Below are 18,385 nucleotides of genomic sequence, written 5' to 3' on the forward strand. Positions count from 1 at the left end.
TACGTCTACTGCATATTTCAAAGCTCATCTTGATTTTATCCACTCTAATTGAAATTCTGACACAGTAAAGTAAGATGAAATCTGCAATGTACAGCTGATATGATGTATAATTGTGTGCTATATATATATATATATATATATTACTTGTTTTACATGAATGTAATTAAATTCTCAAATAATTTTTTTTATATTCTAACTGAAAAAGTTGCATTGAAGGTATGAAATGTGTGGACATGGTGAATGTAATGATAGACAGACACATGTATTATCAAGCACTTCTGTTTTAATAAATCCTTCGACAATATAAATTACAATCAAAACTTCCCACTTTCATACACCATTTCTCTGAAATGTCATCAACACTGCATCATCAACAAAAGATTTACAAATATACTTCTCGAAAAACAATGTTCTCATAATTCTTTGTTGATGCTTTGTCGCTAGTGTACAGTTTACTATGTATTCAGAATACTACACTTCCCTGTTTATAAAACAGAACAAATATACCAAAATATAATATAATAATTTCACAAAAATCCCATGTCAGTCCCTATCAGGGTTCTTGGGTGCTTCTTGGGGAGTCATGTACTGCAGATATTAGAGCTTATGCTGATTTGGTGGTTTCCCTGGCGATGATCTGACTGCTCATCCTCCTCCTGTCACTACAAAGAACAATGGAAACACAACATTAATTTCGGTTCAGTATTTGGTTATATAAAAATGATTTACAGAAAAACAACATTAAGCACGCTAGAGAGACAGGAGTGTACTCACTCGATGCACTGCATCCCTCTCTGAGTCCACTTGGTCAAAGGGTCGGCACACACGAACCTGCCTGGGAGGTGGAATCTGTGGGAAAACAGGAAGTGAAGAAATGATCAAACATGAGACACTTCATTACATTCCAGAAACAGTTTCCCTCCCTGTGGTCTCATTCCAGTTTGTTTATTAACCCCACGAGGTCTCGAGTAGATATTTAACAGTAATAGAGTCCAAAGTAGCGGCTCTCAGAAAGTTCTTCATTTTTGATTTTGGGTCATACTTTAACCGCCGAGGAAACACAAGCAAGGGAGTGCTGTGCAGTTTAGATACACAAATTGAATATTTGGGTTTTTTTAACTATTATCGGACAAAACAAGACATTTGATCACGTCACCTTGTGCTCTAGAATAATGCGATTTGCATTTTTTAATGTTGCAATCGAGAAAATAGTCTGCAGATTAATCGATAATGACAACAATTGTTAACTATTGCACATTTTATGTAATGCTCAACTGGCCTCTCCATTGTCTATAAAGTAAAATGTTTTGGAATATCTACGTGAGATTGTTTCTACCTGTTCATCATTATTGAATTTGCAGAACTGTAGTCTGGCATGAGATCAAGTCGTTTACTCACATGACGGCGTTGATGTCGCAGGAAGTGTTGATGGTCTGGATGGTATAGCCCATCAGCCGTTGGCATTTGAACCGACGGTTGGTGTACCTCATGCAGCAGCTTGCTGCAAAGACACAAAAAAAATACAGCATAAACAACATTTTCATTTTGATTCAACATGTAAACAAAATAGATTTTTTAATACTATAAGTTAATTTTGCTGCTTTTTAATCCTGATTTATCCCTGAAACAAAAAACATGAATTCTACTAATGGACTGTTTGTTAGAGCTTTAAGAATTACAGATACTTCATGTACTACATTAATATAAAGCTTTCCCTTTCCTTTATTCTTTCCTAAATGCATCTACTACTATACTATACTGCAGTAGCTGAAGGACTCACCTGACTGTGTGCTGCCGATGAACATGGTGAGGATGATGAGGGAGCACAAAGCTGCCAGGAGACAAATTCTGCTGCTTGCCATGGTTTCTTATAGTTGGAGTGCTGCTGGCTCTGCCGGTCTTAGCGTGCTGCTGCAGTAGTTTACAGTGAGCGGTGTAACGTGCCTGAAGGGATTCAGTGAGAGTGTGACAGACTGCACAGCGCTCACTCCTTAAGTAGGCCGTCTCTGGGATTTTCCCATGTTTGACAAGATTGTGTCATGCCATGTGCGATTGTTAAGAATGTGGAAAGGAGCCAGGAAATGGAGAAAGGTAATCTACCCCCGCTGGCTCTATAACCTCCATGTGGGACTAGAAGTGTGTATTAGAAAATGTACATTTACAGCCCGTGCATACAAGTTATAAATATACAACCTTCTTCCTCAGTGTAACTTCACTAGAATTAACCAAAAAATTAAGACAAAACTCACACAATTAAACAGAAATTACCATAAATAATAAATACAAGTGCAACAAGTGTTATTAAACTACATAAATTAAAAAGGATGCTACATTAACAGCAGAATAAAGCACCACCAAGGCAGAGATGTAAAGACGAAATAAACTCGAGCAGCTTCACACCATAAACACAAGATAAAATACTGAAGTATAAGTGAAATTACTGATTCTTAAAAACACTCCCAAAAAAGTATGTGATAAGACAACTTTTTTACAGTAACAAGAGATTAAAGGACAGTAAATATTGGACTAATGCTTATGTTTGCTCCATGTTTGCTGGATGTGGTAGCAATAAACTGTTAGCTAACGTGTTTTAATGGCCAAAGTCAACTAATGCAGGTTTAAAGGTCTTATTGATAACAAATATCTTTTTTAAAAATAATACATCCACAGAGCCTTTAGAAAGGTGCTCAATAAAAGTATGACTTTTACTGAAAAAAAAATATTATGATTGTGAAGGAATCATTTAAAAAATGTTGGCGGGTCCAAAACTAATGTTTTGTTTATCTCTGTGGAAGATATCTGACGTTTGGCTTGTGAGCCAATAGTAAAACGACGTTGGTATCACGTGGTGTCGCTAGGTCGTCAGTTAGTGTGGAAAAAAAGGAAAAATGGCTGAGATTGACAGGAAGTGTCTGGCAACGACTTGTTGTGAAGTAAATGCAATGGAAACGGGGGAGGGAGAATGCGACATCTAGTGGCTGAATGTTATCAATGTTATCAATAGCACCTTTAAAAGTTTGTATTTCATGTTTTCTAAGGACTGAATACATTGTTCAGGATTGGAATATGTTGTAAATTGTGAGAAAATATTGCTGCTCTTCACTTTGGTTAATGATGACTGTCACAAAACGTCATTCAAAAGTGTGTTGCAGCCATAAAGTTGAGCTCTCAGCAAGAGAACAATTTGATCTCTTTACTTCCCCTTACAAGTCATTCAGTAACCGCCTCCCTTGCAGCAACGAAAAAGGAATTTCATCATTGTGTGCGTGCGTGCGTGCGTGCGTGTGTGTGTGTGTGTGTGTGCGTGTGTGCGCGTGTGTGTGTGTGTGTGTGTGTGTGTGTGTGTACTACTATGTGTATTTTCTTTCCAAGACAGAAGAGAGACACACAATGGTATCTGAGAATCAAATCACCTTAACATGACTGTAGTAACAACTTTTGTGTGAAACACAATGGAGTGAAGGACTGTCAAAGTTTCCTTTCCACCTGTGACGGTATGAGAAGTGATAAGTTTGTTTAAAAAGTAAGGAAGTGGAGCATGTTGTTTAGATAGTGACGCCTGCGTAAGAGTTCAGAAAGACAAACAGAGGCCTTTTGCTGAGAAAAAAGTCCCTTGAATCACTCATTAGAAAGGATTGGGACACATGGATTACAACCAAATTGATTTTGTGGGATATACACAAATCACAGTGCATTGCTTTTCGTAGGTATAGCTACGAATAATAATAATAATAATATATTGGATTTATATAGCGCTTTATATTAATCTCAAAGACGCTTTAACATAGTCGGGGGGAAAACGGTGTGAGACAGACAGACAGGAGACGAACGACAAAAAGCGACATACACAGGCACAATCACATACATGCACATGGACTGATGGGTAGGGGGGGGGGGGCTACGGGTAAGTAGATGAGAAAAAATGTGTTTTGAGGCGGGACTGGAATGTGGTGAGGGAATCGGAGTCTCTGATGAGATTGGGGAGTGAGTTCCAGAGCTTGGGAGCTGCCCTGGAGAATGCTCTACGAACAGTGTATGAAACCAGCCTTAACTCATTAGGAAAATGTTTACTGAAATAATAAATCAAGTAAGAAGTGAGGTCATTTTCTCAGTGACTTCTATACAGTCAGACTTCTTTTTGCAACCAGAGGAGTCGCCCCCTGCTGGATATTAGAAAGAATGCAGGTTTAAGGCACTTTCGCATTGGCTTCACTTTTCAGACCCGGAGGTTGCCCTTTGGTTTAAACCTAACCAAACCATAACCAGTACATTTTGCATTTAAAGAACTCTATGTCATTTTTAAACATTTACTGAATTTCTAGTTATCCAGAAACTTTTTTTTAACTCGTCATCTTTGAGTATCTTGAAAAGTATTATTATTATTTTTACTGGGAAGCTGGCTCTAACCATATGTTGAATTAGAAATGCATTGAAGTAAAATCTGTAACTTAAATGTCTAAAAATCATCAACTTTTCAAGCAAATTAGGCCCAAATGTAGTACTTTTGCCATGCAACTCCTTGAATGCTTAACAAGGCTGGATTACGATCGGGGCAAAGTGGGCAACTGCATTGGGGGTCCTGAAGGCTCCAAGAGTGTGGCTACTAGTTTGTGGTAATTTGCTTAGCTGCACATTTGATGGTTAACACTGTTTACACCTCAAAAGCTCATTATAAACTTAAATAATGCAGCACTTGTATTATTAGTCTCAAATCCTTTATTGTTTCAGTATTAATGTGCTTGTATGGTGGATTAAAAAAAATAAAATAATGTGTAAACATTTACAACTTCTTGGGTTGATGGTTGAGCCCTGATGTTAATTGAGGAGGAGCTGTTAAGCTCTGTACTCAGGAACAATTAGCACGCATTGCGTGTCATCACAGGGCAGGTGCCTTTACATTATTGACATACCAAATGTAATTGCACATAATGGTTTTACAGCAGGAACACAGGCTTTGATAGTTTGCTTCATAGACAGGTGAGTAACTTTAATGACGTTGATGTGGACTTCAGCCTTTTAAAAAAATATCTCTCCCTTTCATCTGAGTTCACTCTGAGACTTCTACTGTATTGCTCACACTTGTTTGTTTTACCATGTGTGCTTATAGACCGCTTTGATGGAATTGCATTGCCACGCAACAGCTTGGGTCCATGTTAACTTCCTGTCAATTTTACATTAATAAAAAATGTTAGTCAAATCTTCTTACCAAACATTAGGAACAAGGTAAATACATCTCGATATGTATTCATATACATGCAGTACAATACTGTCTCACATAGATTGACCTCTCAAAAGACCAACTATGTTACAAATCGATGGATTCCTTTACTATATGTCAAAAAGTGTGGTTGATGCTTAAATATCCAACAATGGTCCATGAGTATTAACTCTTTGAGATTGTTTTACCACATGTTGGGTTAAGATCTACAGTAGTCCTACTCTTTATATATAGCCCTACAGTAGTTTTAGCTTTGTGTGCACGAAACTCGGTGTATTTTTCATAACATTTCGCAGTTATACCGAGGAAAATTATTTTGAATAATCAAATCCTTATGAAAATCAACCCCCAAAATAAATGAAGCATTTAAATATATTTCCAAAGCTTCCGTTAACCTGGAGGCATTTATATTCTATTCCTGCTACAGACTCAATCAGAGTGAATAGGAAATAAAACATGTACAAACTCCAATGGACTTGGACTTATATGACGTACTTATATGACGTGTTTTCATGTGAACTGTTCTTGCATAAGCGTTTGCAATCTATTTTTATACCTAAGCCTTTGAAGAGCTAAAAATAGCAAAGGTGCTTAAAATAGTAACAGCCTGTGAAAGTGGGACTGCCCAGGAACGTGTTTACAATGCTGAAGTGTTAGCTGCTATTTCCTTGTTTCCGTCATAGATTACAGTGCTGTAGAGGAACAGGTGTAAAACATGCTAACAGTTCACTTCGTGGCTCCAAGTTTTCAATGAGTTTACGTCATTTGAGGCTTTTATGATTTGAAGAATCTAACAACTTCCTTATAACAAGTCTATTTATATTCATTCCTGACAGGATCACACTTTGCAACCTCAAGGTTCATCAAACAGTGAATGTAAGCTTATCTTTTGTTGTGGTGTAATGGCAATGAATGTAATCAGCCGTGGAAGTTTGCACAATCAGTGTGACACTGTGGGCTGCTCCTGTACTGTAGGTCATATTACACAAAAGATAAAAAATAAAAACACTTCATGCTAAATTTAGCTTTAAAAGAAGAGTAAAGTAATCCATTGAAGCTGCACTAATGTTGTAATGGAAAAGAAATCTTTAAAACCCTTAGCTGTATAGAGGTTTTAAGCCATTTTAGCACATTTATTTTGGTTTCAGCTCTCATCAACTTTGTTTGTAGCAGCAGAAAAATGAACCGACTTACAATACCTGCCTGGTACCAAATGGTCAACCCATTCTCACAGGAAGGCGTATAAATAGCACAACATTACACTTACTTTCCGCGTGTCTGCAGGACGCATTTTAGCTTTTTCACGTGTCATTTGTACGCTGCTTTTTTAGGCAACAAAACCACTTAGTTAGGTTTAGGAAAATATCATGGTTGGGCTTAAAATAAGTGCGTAAATTAAGTAAAATACGTAGGAAACAGTAAGTGCGGAAAAACGTCACTGACGTAACTTACAAAACAAAACTGGTCTCGAACACCGGCCTACTGGTTAAAAGTCCTGTGTTTGCTCAGAGCTATTGACGTAGAATAAAAAGCGAGAATGACCACTTATGGTGGGCGGAAGGGGGGGTGGATGGGTTCAACAAACACAGGACTTTTAACCAGTAGGCCGGTGTTCGAGACCAGTTTTGTTTTGTAAGTTACGTCAGTGACGTTTTTCCGCACTTACTGTTTCCTACGTATTTTACTTAATTTATGCACTTATTTTAAGCCAAGTCTATTTATATTCATTCCTGACAGGATCACACTTTGTTCGAGACCAGTTTTGTTTTGTAAGTTACGTCAGTGACGTTTTTTCCGTCAGTGACGTTTTTCCGCACTTACTGTTTCCTACGTATTTTACTTAATTTACGCACTTATTTTAAGTCAAGTCTATTTATATTCATTCCTGACAGGATCACACTTTGCAACCTCAAGGTTCATCAAACAGTGAATGTAAGCTTATCTTTTGTTGTGGTGTAATGGCAATGAATGTAATCAGCCGTGGAAGTTTGCACAATCAGTGTGACACTGTGGGCTGCTCCTGTACTGTAGGTCATATTACACAAAAGATAAAAAATAAAAACACTTCATGCTAAATTTAGCTTTAAAAGAAGAGTAAAGTAATCCATTGAAGCTGCACTAATGTTGTAATGGAAAAGAAATCTTTAAAACCCTTAGCTGTATAGAGGTTTTAAGCCATTTTAGCACATTTATTTTGGTTTCAGCTCTCATCAACTTTGTTTGTAGCAGCAGAAAAATGAACCGACTTACAATACCTGCCTGGTACCAAATGGTCAACCCATTCTCACAGGAAGGCGTATAAATAGCACAACATTACACTTACTTTCCGCGTGTCTGCAGGACGCATTTTAGCTTTTTCACGTGTCATTTGTACGCTGCTTTTTTAGGCAACAAAACCACTTAGTTAGGTTTAGGAAAATATCATGGTTGGGCTTAAAATAAGTGCGTAAATTAAGTAAAATACGTAGGAAACAGTAAGTGCGGAAAAACGTCACTGACGTAACTTACAAAACAAAACTGGTCTCGAACACCGGCCTACTGGTTAAAAGTCCTGTGTTTGTTGAACCCATCCACCCCCCCTTCCGCCCACCATAAGTGGTCATTCTCGCTTTTTATTCTACGTCAATAGCTCTGAGCGTTGCATATTTATGCGGAGGCGTTTGGCGTACAAATGACACGCCAAAAGCAAGATAGGCGTTCGTATTGCACGCTAAATGCCTTGCGCATTATCGTGGCATTCGTAGGCCTTTTTGTGCAAACAGGCTGAAATGGTAGACGGACAAAGTTAGTGACTACCGATGAACGTAGTGTAGCATTTAGCAGCTTAAGAGCCAGATATTTTTCTCAAGAGTGTGTGGAGACCAAAAAAGAGTAAAAAGGCATACGAATATTAGCCTTATGTTTGTCAGGTGACAAATACACAACTCCAAATTTACGCAAATTTAAACAATTTTTGCTAATACAAGTTTAGGAAAAGATGGGTTGTACATGGTGTGATGTTTACAGCTTGTTCTGCTACCCCCAAGTGGTCAAAACAATCAACTATTGCAGCTCAATAACTAAGTATTTCGCATCCAAACATTGTTCAAACCCACAGAGATTTCGCAAAGTTTCTAAAAATACCAAATATGCAAGATTGAATTTAGAGTGAAATTGTATATTAAGACACTTGAATTTCAGGAGTCATGACTAAAAAAACAAATCAAGTCAATTGACTCAAAGCTTTCCAAGTACAAGATAGCATCAAGGAAAAGAAATTAAGCTTGGTTTGATCTCCACAGCTACTGCCACAGTTTATCACCAGATAAAGAAAAGCTTTGACGTAGGAGCTTTCATCTAAGGTAACAGCTGTAAATCACACTAGGTGGAAATATGAACTTTGATCATAATCGCATGTTTGCTTGGCAGTCGAAGGATTAAGATCAGTTAACACTAGTTAATGGATAAAAATGCAGTCTGGTATGAAAATAAAATAGAATCACTCTCAGGGATCTTGCAAAGGAAATGTAACCTGCTCAATGCCCACACACACACACACACACACACACACACACACACAATACAACAACAATATACTGTGAAAAACAATGCCGTCAAAAGTAGAGAAAGCTGCTGCTGTGTAACCATATAGGCCCTCCCTCCTGTTCCCGGCAGTGAATACCCTGAGTATCCAAAACAATACGCAGCCACTTCACCTTCACACCCATTCCCTTTATCCACAAAGATCCACAACTTGTCGTCTCTGGTGAAATGAGGCTGCTTTGTATTCTAACGCTGGCTTTTCTTTGGGTGGCCGTTCAGGCAGCAGGTAAGTTATTGTTTGCAGAAATGATTGCAGAATGATATGGATATGACCCATATTTATGTTTCTGCATGTTTTTTGCCCTGATTGATCTCATCTACTTGCTGTCTTTATGTGGCAGTGAATGCCTTGTCAAACTGCATTCTAAATGTTTTGGAAAAAAGCACAAGTTAAGAATGACTATGATGTATCTGCGGGAAGGATATTAGGATTGTTGACCACTAAAAATGAACAAAAACTCAACACATTTGTTTGGGATGTAAAATAGACGATTTAAAGCTCTTTTTTTCATCATAAAACTTCATCTTAACTGGACTAAAAGATTTGTTTAAAGCTGCACTAATCAATATTTCCACATGGATCAAATGACGATGTGAGAGGGGGTGGACTGCCCATTGTTCCAAAGTCCCATTGTTCTGAAAATACACAATCTCCGTGCAACACACAGAAGCACATGACTAATTATTGTGCAGAATGACATTATCGGACCTTCCCGTCTCGTTGCCAAATCATTGGTTGGTTAGGTTTGGGCATGAGGAGTGAGATTAGTTAGGTTTAGGGTAAGAATATCATGGTAAGCCAACCAGAGGCAGAGTAGGACTGGTCATGCCTTCGCCAAGGTCCAATGACGCCACTTTGCATAATAGTTAGCCATGTGCTTCTGTTCGGGATAACGGGCTGTCGGGGCATTTTTTGGATTATTGGGGTTTTGGAATAGTGGGTCGTCAGAACAATGGCATGGCACCGAGAGGGTTTTTTCTTAGCAAAAAAGATCTGATAAACACAGTGTAATACCTACCACTACCTCCAAAGTTAGCAAATAGCTGTTGTTGTTTGTTAAAGTGCCTTAAATTTGCCTTCTTTCTAACAGCCAGCAGGGGTTATAGACTCCTCTGGTTGCAAAAAGAAGTCTGATTCTGCGTATTCAGCGTATATAAGTCTATGAGAAAATGAGCCTACTTCTCACTTGATTGATTACCTCAGTAAACATTGTAAACTTTAGTTTATGGTCTCAATTGCTAGTTTCAAGTCTTGTTCAGTACAGCATGATGTTCATTTAGTAAATTATGGTTCCAGCTAGAGTCAAATAGACCATAAAGCAGGGTTTGCTTTAGGGCTTGGCTACCTTGTGATTGACAGTTTATTACCATGGCGTTGTTCAGCTTTGAAAGACACTCTAAAGAGTTGGCTGTTCATTTTTTCCGGTAAGTACTGTACATTTTGTTTTCAGCATGTTTTTCGCTAGCCAAAATTAACATCCCAATTAAGTTCACAGTTAATATGAATTACGGATGCACCTTGCTAACCAAGCAAGATGATAATGACGATAACGCAGGTTATGCTATAGGGCATGGCTACCATGTGGTTGACAGGTCGCTACTACGGCGTTGTCCAGTCTTGGTGTTGTCCGTGTTTTTGTGTTACAACTTTAACCCTTTTACAGTGTGTTTTCAGGTCACGAGAGTTAATTATAACCTTTTTAGTAGCCTAAAAATGTCTTATTAAGCGTTCGGTTGTACTTAGCTCCACCCTCTCGTGTCACTTCTGGTTGCAAAAGACCAAGATGGCGACGGACAAAAACCAAGATGGCGATAACTCGAGGCTTCAAAACGGCATTCCACAAACCAATGTGTGACGTCAGGGTGACTACGTCCACTTCTTATATACAGTACTATGTACTGTGTCTGCTGGATGCTGGATGTATAAATAAGCTAACAAGTTAGCCATATCAGCTTTATAAGGTGATAATATGTTGTGCTTCTAGTTTGCTGCCCCCAAGTGGTGAAAAAAATCTCTGAAGACTTAAAATATAGCGGCTCCTCTTGGACGTCTACAAAACTGTTTCCCACGCAGAACCAAGTAGAATCACGCTTAATTTTATATGCTCATAATCTAGTTTAAATAGTAGTTTACATGAAGTTTGGCTTTGCTGATTGGTCCAACAATGCAAGTGTAGTCTATCTTTATGACTCTAATAAAGGTTTCCAGCTGTCACATGGTATTTGATATCACTTATAACCTTTGTATATAGTCCATCTAAAACACAGGAGGCCCTGACACCATGGAACATAAACAACAAACTAAACTCCACAAAAGCTGTACGAGCCGACAACACTCAAGATGTTATCTGATGTATTGGAAGTCGCCAAATAATGGTTTGATTCAAATATCATATGACTATTCTGCCTGTGTGTTCGTGTTTGTGCAGGGCATCATGGTTGCTGTACGGCTTTTTCCAGAGTCAATGCTGTGAACTCCATTGTAAAAAGAGGAGGGGTGGCGCAGTGCTGGCACCAGGGGATCATGGAAGGGTGCAGCATTAACGCAGTGTAAGATTACGTTTCCTGCTTCGTCCTTTCTCTCTTTGTGTATTACAACTCCATGAACTTGGCGGTCTGCTTCCTTTAAGGATGGCAAACTTCCGAGTTTATACGCTTCACATTTCCTATCATCATCACCTCCCATTTTTAGTGTCCAAAGTAATATGACTGAGGTGGACTCATTTCCAACGAGATTTGCAACTTTTTGTTGTCTCTCTTCGAAGTGTCATAAAGTGGAAACGCCGCCGAGTGTGCGTGGACCCAATACCTTACAAGATGCAAAACCTTCTGGCAATTTTGTGGTAACGTACACATGGACACACACACACACACACACAACACAACACAACAGAGCGATTCTCTGCATTTAAAAAAATGGGAGGGTTGTGCCTTTCCAAAACACAAGAGCAACATTTGAAGAAATAGGTGTGTTTACTGCTCTAATGTAGGTTGCAATCGTTAGCATGTCTGGCTAACTAGCGTACAACCTACAGTAGGAACTGATTGTTACTTCCAAGGCTAATAAGCACATAATGAACTTAGTAGCTAAGTCAGTGTTATGGTGTAGCAAGTTGGTCACAATCGCAGGACACTGACACAGAGGTAGGTGAAGGATAAGGAGGTTTATTGCAGGATGGCACGGAATGGAGGTGGAATGGAGAGGGCAGATGGCTGGCGGAGGTAGAGAGCAGAGGAGCGATGGTGGATGGCAGACCGGGCTGGACGGATGGATGAGCGTGAGTGGCGTTCGGCAAGATGAGGTTGCACAAGATTTAGCAGGCGGGCAGATGATCATATGGCCCGATGGGAAAAGCAGTTAGTCCCCAGTAAAAAAATCAACACAAGCAATAGTTCTCAGCATTCATTAAACCTGCCAGGTCTGGATAGTGAGACTACCACAATAGTTGTGATAATGATCTGGCACCGAGTGGGAGAAGGTTGGTATGCTGGAGAGCTGATGAGCTGATAGCAGGCATACAAGAGCAGGAAGAGGGAGAAAGGTTACGAGCAGATTGATGGCAGCCGTGTAGGTTGAACAGGAACTAGGCCTGTCGCGGAAGTTGGTGTTACCGGTGTTACGCGGTGGTCGGGCACACACCGATTACATTACGTACCCACCAGCCCCACTGTCGTTTTGCCGTTTTTTTACAGAAATAAAACCCATTTAGTTTATTTTGGCGTATCAGCGGCATGTTATAAATAGATAGTCGGACGACGGACGCTATAAACTGACGGTGAATGCATCTGCTCCTAATGGAGTCTCAGCTCAGAATAGCAGGTGTCATATTTCACACACACGGTACGAGAGACAGTTGACAGACCGAGAGATGGCAGAGGATTTGGCGTCGAAGCGAAAAGCAAACGCGCCTATTTGGCAATATTTCAGATTTAAACCCAATGCTGTAAGGGAACCATAACGTTAATGCGGTAATCGCCGCAAAAGGACGGAGCGGTCACAGCTGATGTGCACGGTACAGCGGTGCCAGGTAGAACTCTGCGGCCTCGCAGCAAAAGCTGTACCGGAGAGGCCAGACACACCGCCACCCAACGTTAAAGATCAAAGTAAGAGCACTACACATATTGACTGTCATCTTTTCTTTTAAGTTGTCCAGTGTAACAGGAACCATACATGCACACACAGAGAGCCCCTTTATACCTGGCATTAAAAATGCTTTGTGGGTGATCGGATTGCAATTGGAGAGTGCTTGACCACATGAAGGTACAGGTGTAACTGCACCCAAAACGCAATGAGGACGGATTTTGATCCGTGGTCAGGGACGAGTGTGACCACATAGAACACAAGTAGTTTGAGATCTGCAAGTAGTTTATTTATCAACTATAATAGCCACAGTGTTGTTGTGTGGTTACCTGTTCAGATGTATTACCACACACCCAAATGCCACGATATTAAAAATGGCAAGCTCACAAAAACACTCATTATCTATTCTTTATACTGTCAACCTGATACTCGCCTTAAGCACATACAAAATTTATGAAACCATGAACCGTACAGTGTGCCAAAACTGGCCCTGTTACTGCCAAGTAATGCAGGCATACCCGTTCTTCTTCTGTTTCTATCCAGCAGCAACAGGAAAGCTCACAAGGGAGTGAGAAACCCGAGACGCCTACGCAAGAGGAAGACTACCTGAACATCCCGACCACAAACTGTAGACAACTAGTCTATTCATGTCACTGATCCTACTAATAGTCTTCTGTTCCTAAACTGACTCTCAATATGTCAGTCAACAACAATATGTCTTAGGAAAGGTATCTGTCTCTTACATCAAAAAAACATCAGCTGTGTAAACTACAGTGGTGGAAGAAGAACTATCTTTTACTTAAGTATAAGTACAAAAAATATTGGCATCAAAATATACTTAGATTACCAAAAGTACTTATTATGCAGAATGGCCCATTACAGAATAATATCTATTATTATTATGGATGCATTATTGTGTACATCACGACAGGGTAATTTAAATTACTTTATATACTGCTGGGTAGCTTGTAAATTTCCTCGGGGGAACAAAGTTTTTTCTTAACCAATAGGCTGATTATAAATCATTATTTATTAGTTTATTGTATCATGTTAAAAACAGCTTTACTGTAATACATAATGTAAGTGTGAAGAAGATAAATTCTAGCTATCTTAAGGCTGGCCCACACAAAAAGATTCTGTGCTCTAAACCCGCCCTGCTGCATACAAATTCACCTGTTTAAAGTAATTTTACTGGTTTAAACAAGCTGCTTAAGAAGCTCCAATGGTCACAAACAGGATATTTTATGCCACAAAACTGGATAAGAAGTTGTCATATTAGGTGTCTGTACATACGCCAGATCTTGAGTGAGTAATGTTTACCAAAACCCCTGTCAAACTTTTAATTCTTTAGCCAACAGAACCCACGTCTCAACAAAACTAACTCACTCTATTGTAACCACAATTCTAACTCTGTCCTGACTGTTTATTTTAGCTCATCAGTCTATTAGCTATGAGACATATAGTATACCTGTAATTATCTGCTTTGGCATCCAGGTCAACATTGACACTGTCACAACCAACGTCACTTCAATCACCAAAGCATTCCATCTTGACTGGATATAATAGGCTGTAGTGACATTTGACATACAACCCAAAGAGCCTTGTGAGACATTAATTGAAACACAATTGAAAAGGTATTAAATAATGACATGTCTTCAGGCTGAGATTATGTAAGAGTATTGAATGGCTCTTGACGCATGAGAGACAGATGAAAAGGGCGGTCTTTTTAAACCATTAATGGGACTGTAGAGCACGACTTTAATGAGGTGGTTTCCATTTTATTTGTAGCATGTGCTGCCATCATACATGTGCAGTACGTGCAAAGGGCATGGTGATCAGGGTTGGAAATTAGCACCAGCCACCAGCCAAATGCTGGTAAAATATGCAAGTGGCTTCTAGATTTGCTTTACTCACCAGCCAAAAAAACAATGGTAATCAATCAATTTGCAGCAAAAAGTATCAAAATCAATACAATAAGAAAAGAGAAATACTGTAAGCCGATGTAAATGTAAATGATGCAGATTTAATTCTATGGTTTTAAATATGTTATATATATATTTGTTAAGACTGTGCAAATGCTTTATAAGCAGGAAACATATTGCATGTGTGTTTCTTTGACCTGATAAATAAACTAGGGCTGTCAACTGATTAAAATATTTAATCTCGATAATTGGCATGACTGCCCATTAAGCGCACATTTTTCATCTCTTCAAAATGTACCTTAAAGAGAGATTTGTCAAGTATTTAATACTCTTACCAACATGGGAGTGGACAAATATGCTGCTTTATGCAAATGTATGTATATATCTATTATTGGAAATCAATTAACAACACAAAACAATGACAAATATTGTCCAGAAACCCTCACAGGTACTGCATTTAGCATAAAAAATATGCTCAAATCATAACATGGCAAACTGCAGCCCAACAGGCAACAACAGCTGTCAGTGTGTCAGTGTGCTGACTTGACTATGACTTGCCCCAAACTGCATGTGATTATCATAAAGTGGGCATGTCTGTAAAGGGGAGACTCGTGGGTACCCAGAGAACCCATTTACATTCACACATCTGGAGGTCAGAGGTCAAGGGATCCCTTTAAATATGGCCATAACAGTTTTTCCTTGCCAAAATTTAGCGTAACTTTGGAGCGTTATTTAACCTCCTGTTCGACAAGCTATTATGACATGGTACTATGGTAATGCATTAACGTTGACAGCCCTAAAATAAACAGCTCGACAAATTGTTCGACATTTTGGAAAAGAAGCTTATTCTCTTACTGTACTGTAGGGGCCGGGGGATGACTCTTCGCGGACCACTTGCTCCTGGCCAAGAAATAACAACCCCTGTAAAATGAAAACTTGTCATTTGTACAATTGTGTACGTATTAAGCAAACATAATTAATTATAAACATAAACATTTATTAGTGGGCTTTAGAGGTTCTGGTTGGTAGTTACTTTTGGACAGCATTTCTGTAAAGTATCTGTATTGCTTCATCAATTAAAATGTCTTCATTTTATATTTGGAGTTTCCTTGACTGTTGAATGAAGCATTGTTTAATTTGTTTCTTCATTGTTGACACTCATTAAGGTGTTCGTTCTGATTCTAATAACTAGGCACTCCCAGTAGCCGTGCACACACAAAGACAGCATTGTTCAGCCAAATGAATACTGAAAAAAATGCACAGATAATGGAGGCTAATAAGTATGATTATTTAAAGCTGAGAGGTATTAAGAGGTATTAAAACTTAAAAACAAACTTTCCCCTACACATACTAAAAATAGAGAGCATTTCAAAGTCGAAGCTGGGGGTCTGGGAGTCCTCCCCCAGAAGGATTTGAGTTTCAGAGACTGAAAATAGCAAAATAACAAGTACATTGCAAAAGCATTTTTAATCTTAAATACTTTTAGTTTTCATTTTAATTCTCAGAAAATAATACAGAATCATTCGGCCCTCTGCTTTAAACTAATATTCATCAATTTTCGTTCATTCATTAATTTTTTGCTCCTGCTTGAGTATTTCTTTCTCTTAGCTCTCTCCATTTCTCTCTCCTTCTCTCACTCACTGAATGCCCTTTCAGACACAACCCGACAACGGGTGCGCCACAGTACGACAGCTTTTCGCTGCGCTGAGCAAAGTCCAACTGTGGGGCGCTGCGCATGGTGATGTGCGGCGAGCGCAGCTCAAACCGAGTTGTGTCTCGAGCAGCTCTTTTCTGCCAGAAAACAACATAGGTGTAGCTGTATTGTCGTTCGGATGGAAACAGTACACGCTGTACAGTGCCAGAAACAGGCTGTGCTAACGAAAAGGAAAACAAAAAATGTGTGAAAATATATCATAAATCAGGAGAAATAGGGGAGAATTGTGACCCCGGAGGAAACCGAGAGAGGACAATGAAAAACGGGAGTTTCGCGGGAAAATCGGGAGAGTTGGCAAGTATGCCTCTACAGCAGTTATTCCCAAAGACTGGGTCGGGACCCAAAGGTGGGTTGCAGAAGATTTTATCAGGGTCGCCAAATAAATTTGCAGAATTTGTTCTATCGTCTTTTAAGATTTATATCTGCAGTACACCTTTGAGCCACATGAGGGACCCTGAATGCTCGTATTGATTTGATAATTGTACCCCTACATATAACATTGAATCAACATATGAAAGGCTAGCGTACATTCTGTTAACTCTGCCTAAATTAATTTATTTGTAAAGTACTTAACGTGTGTATATGTTTTCAATAAGACATGCATAAAACAAAGTTATGATTTATCAAACTATATATCTTCTCAAAAATGGCTGGTTGACCTATATTCAAGATAATATGAGATGATGCGGAAATGGCAGTAAAAATGGTCGGGAACGTTCATTTACGCACAAATTCTTCTCACGATTTATAGGTCAGGTCTATTGTGAATTAGGTCACGATTGTTTGTCATTTTTTTTTTTAAATGTGGGAAACATTGCTCTACAGTGTTCACCGTCATGGCTTTCTTTGTTCCTTTTGTATGAAGAAGTAAACCTGTTGGTTTGCTTCATGACGTCACTTAATTGGTTAGGGGTTAACTTCCCATTGCCACTTACACCTATGGGTGCCTAATGTTTTCTGGGTGGAGCTATAATAAAGAATTGTTTGTAAATGATGATTGTTTAATGATCTAATGGGCTTTCATACAAAAGCATTGTTCACCCAAAATCCCCAGAGATATATTCTGTGCTTTATACAGAGTAATGGGACATTGGTTCTGGACAGAGGAGATGCTGTTGATTTTATATCCAAGCTAGAGGCATGGCTATATGGATATGGATAATAGGCAACTGGTGCCAATGCAAGCAACTCAGGTGAAGGACAAAGATATACAGGATCAGCAATGCTGCACAGTAGGGTAAGGTTGTTTTAGTCAAAGTTATCACTGTCTATAGCTTTCATTATCTAATGTAGAACTAAATTAACCTGCTTTTCCATTTGTTTAAAGCACGCCAGCATACTGTTAGCACATGTGGGCTTGATCCAAACCCTCACATTAACAATCATTCATATTCAACCATGTGTGTTTGCTAACACGCTAAGCTAGCGAATTAGCATCTTACCTTGGAGCAAAGGAAGGAGCTTTTGTTGATTTTAAATGGATTCAGCCTCAGAGTTATTGATTCCACACTTGTATAATACTTAACCGACATCGCTTCTCTCTCGTTTTTGGCTTCAGAAATGCGAAAAAATACGTAAGTCCACACTAAACTTTGAGGATTTTACAAGTTCAATACACACGGCTGATAGCTTGACACGCCTCCTGCGCCTAGTTACGGTTGCTAACGTAGGATTGGACAGTGGACGTTCTAGGGGCGGGGCTTAGCGAAGGTCAACTGATGGTGCCTTCAAATGAAACTCTGGTGTTTACATCATGGTAAGTCATGTACACAATATGCTCGGTGTTCAAGTGGTTAAGTCCTGAAGAACACCGCTGCTAAGCAATGGCAATATCAACATTACTGTCAGCGTCTAGATACCACAGAGGC

General features: G+C 39.1%; 1 protein-coding gene across 1 annotated transcript; it reads right to left on the minus strand.

Moving 5' to 3' along the window:
- Positions 1–265: 265 nt before the first annotated feature.
- Positions 266–18,146, minus strand: ccl20b (chemokine (C-C motif) ligand 20b). The gene is made up of 6 exons (XM_037757528.1): positions 17,960–18,146; positions 15,659–15,724; positions 1,781–1,944; positions 1,399–1,501; positions 775–849; positions 266–662 (listed from the first exon to the last, which is right to left on the minus strand). Exons 3-6 carry the CDS (start codon positions 1,860–1,862, stop codon positions 605–607), a joined length of 318 nt encoding a protein of 105 aa, XP_037613456.1. The 5' UTR covers positions 1,863–1,944; positions 15,659–15,724; positions 17,960–18,146; the 3' UTR covers positions 266–604.
- Between the last annotated feature and the right edge of the window lie 239 nt (positions 18,147–18,385).

This window comes from Sebastes umbrosus, chromosome 21 (genome assembly GCF_015220745.1).
Source record: "Sebastes umbrosus isolate fSebUmb1 chromosome 21, fSebUmb1.pri, whole genome shotgun sequence".
NCBI lineage: Eukaryota > Metazoa > Chordata > Actinopteri > Perciformes > Sebastidae > Sebastes > Sebastes umbrosus.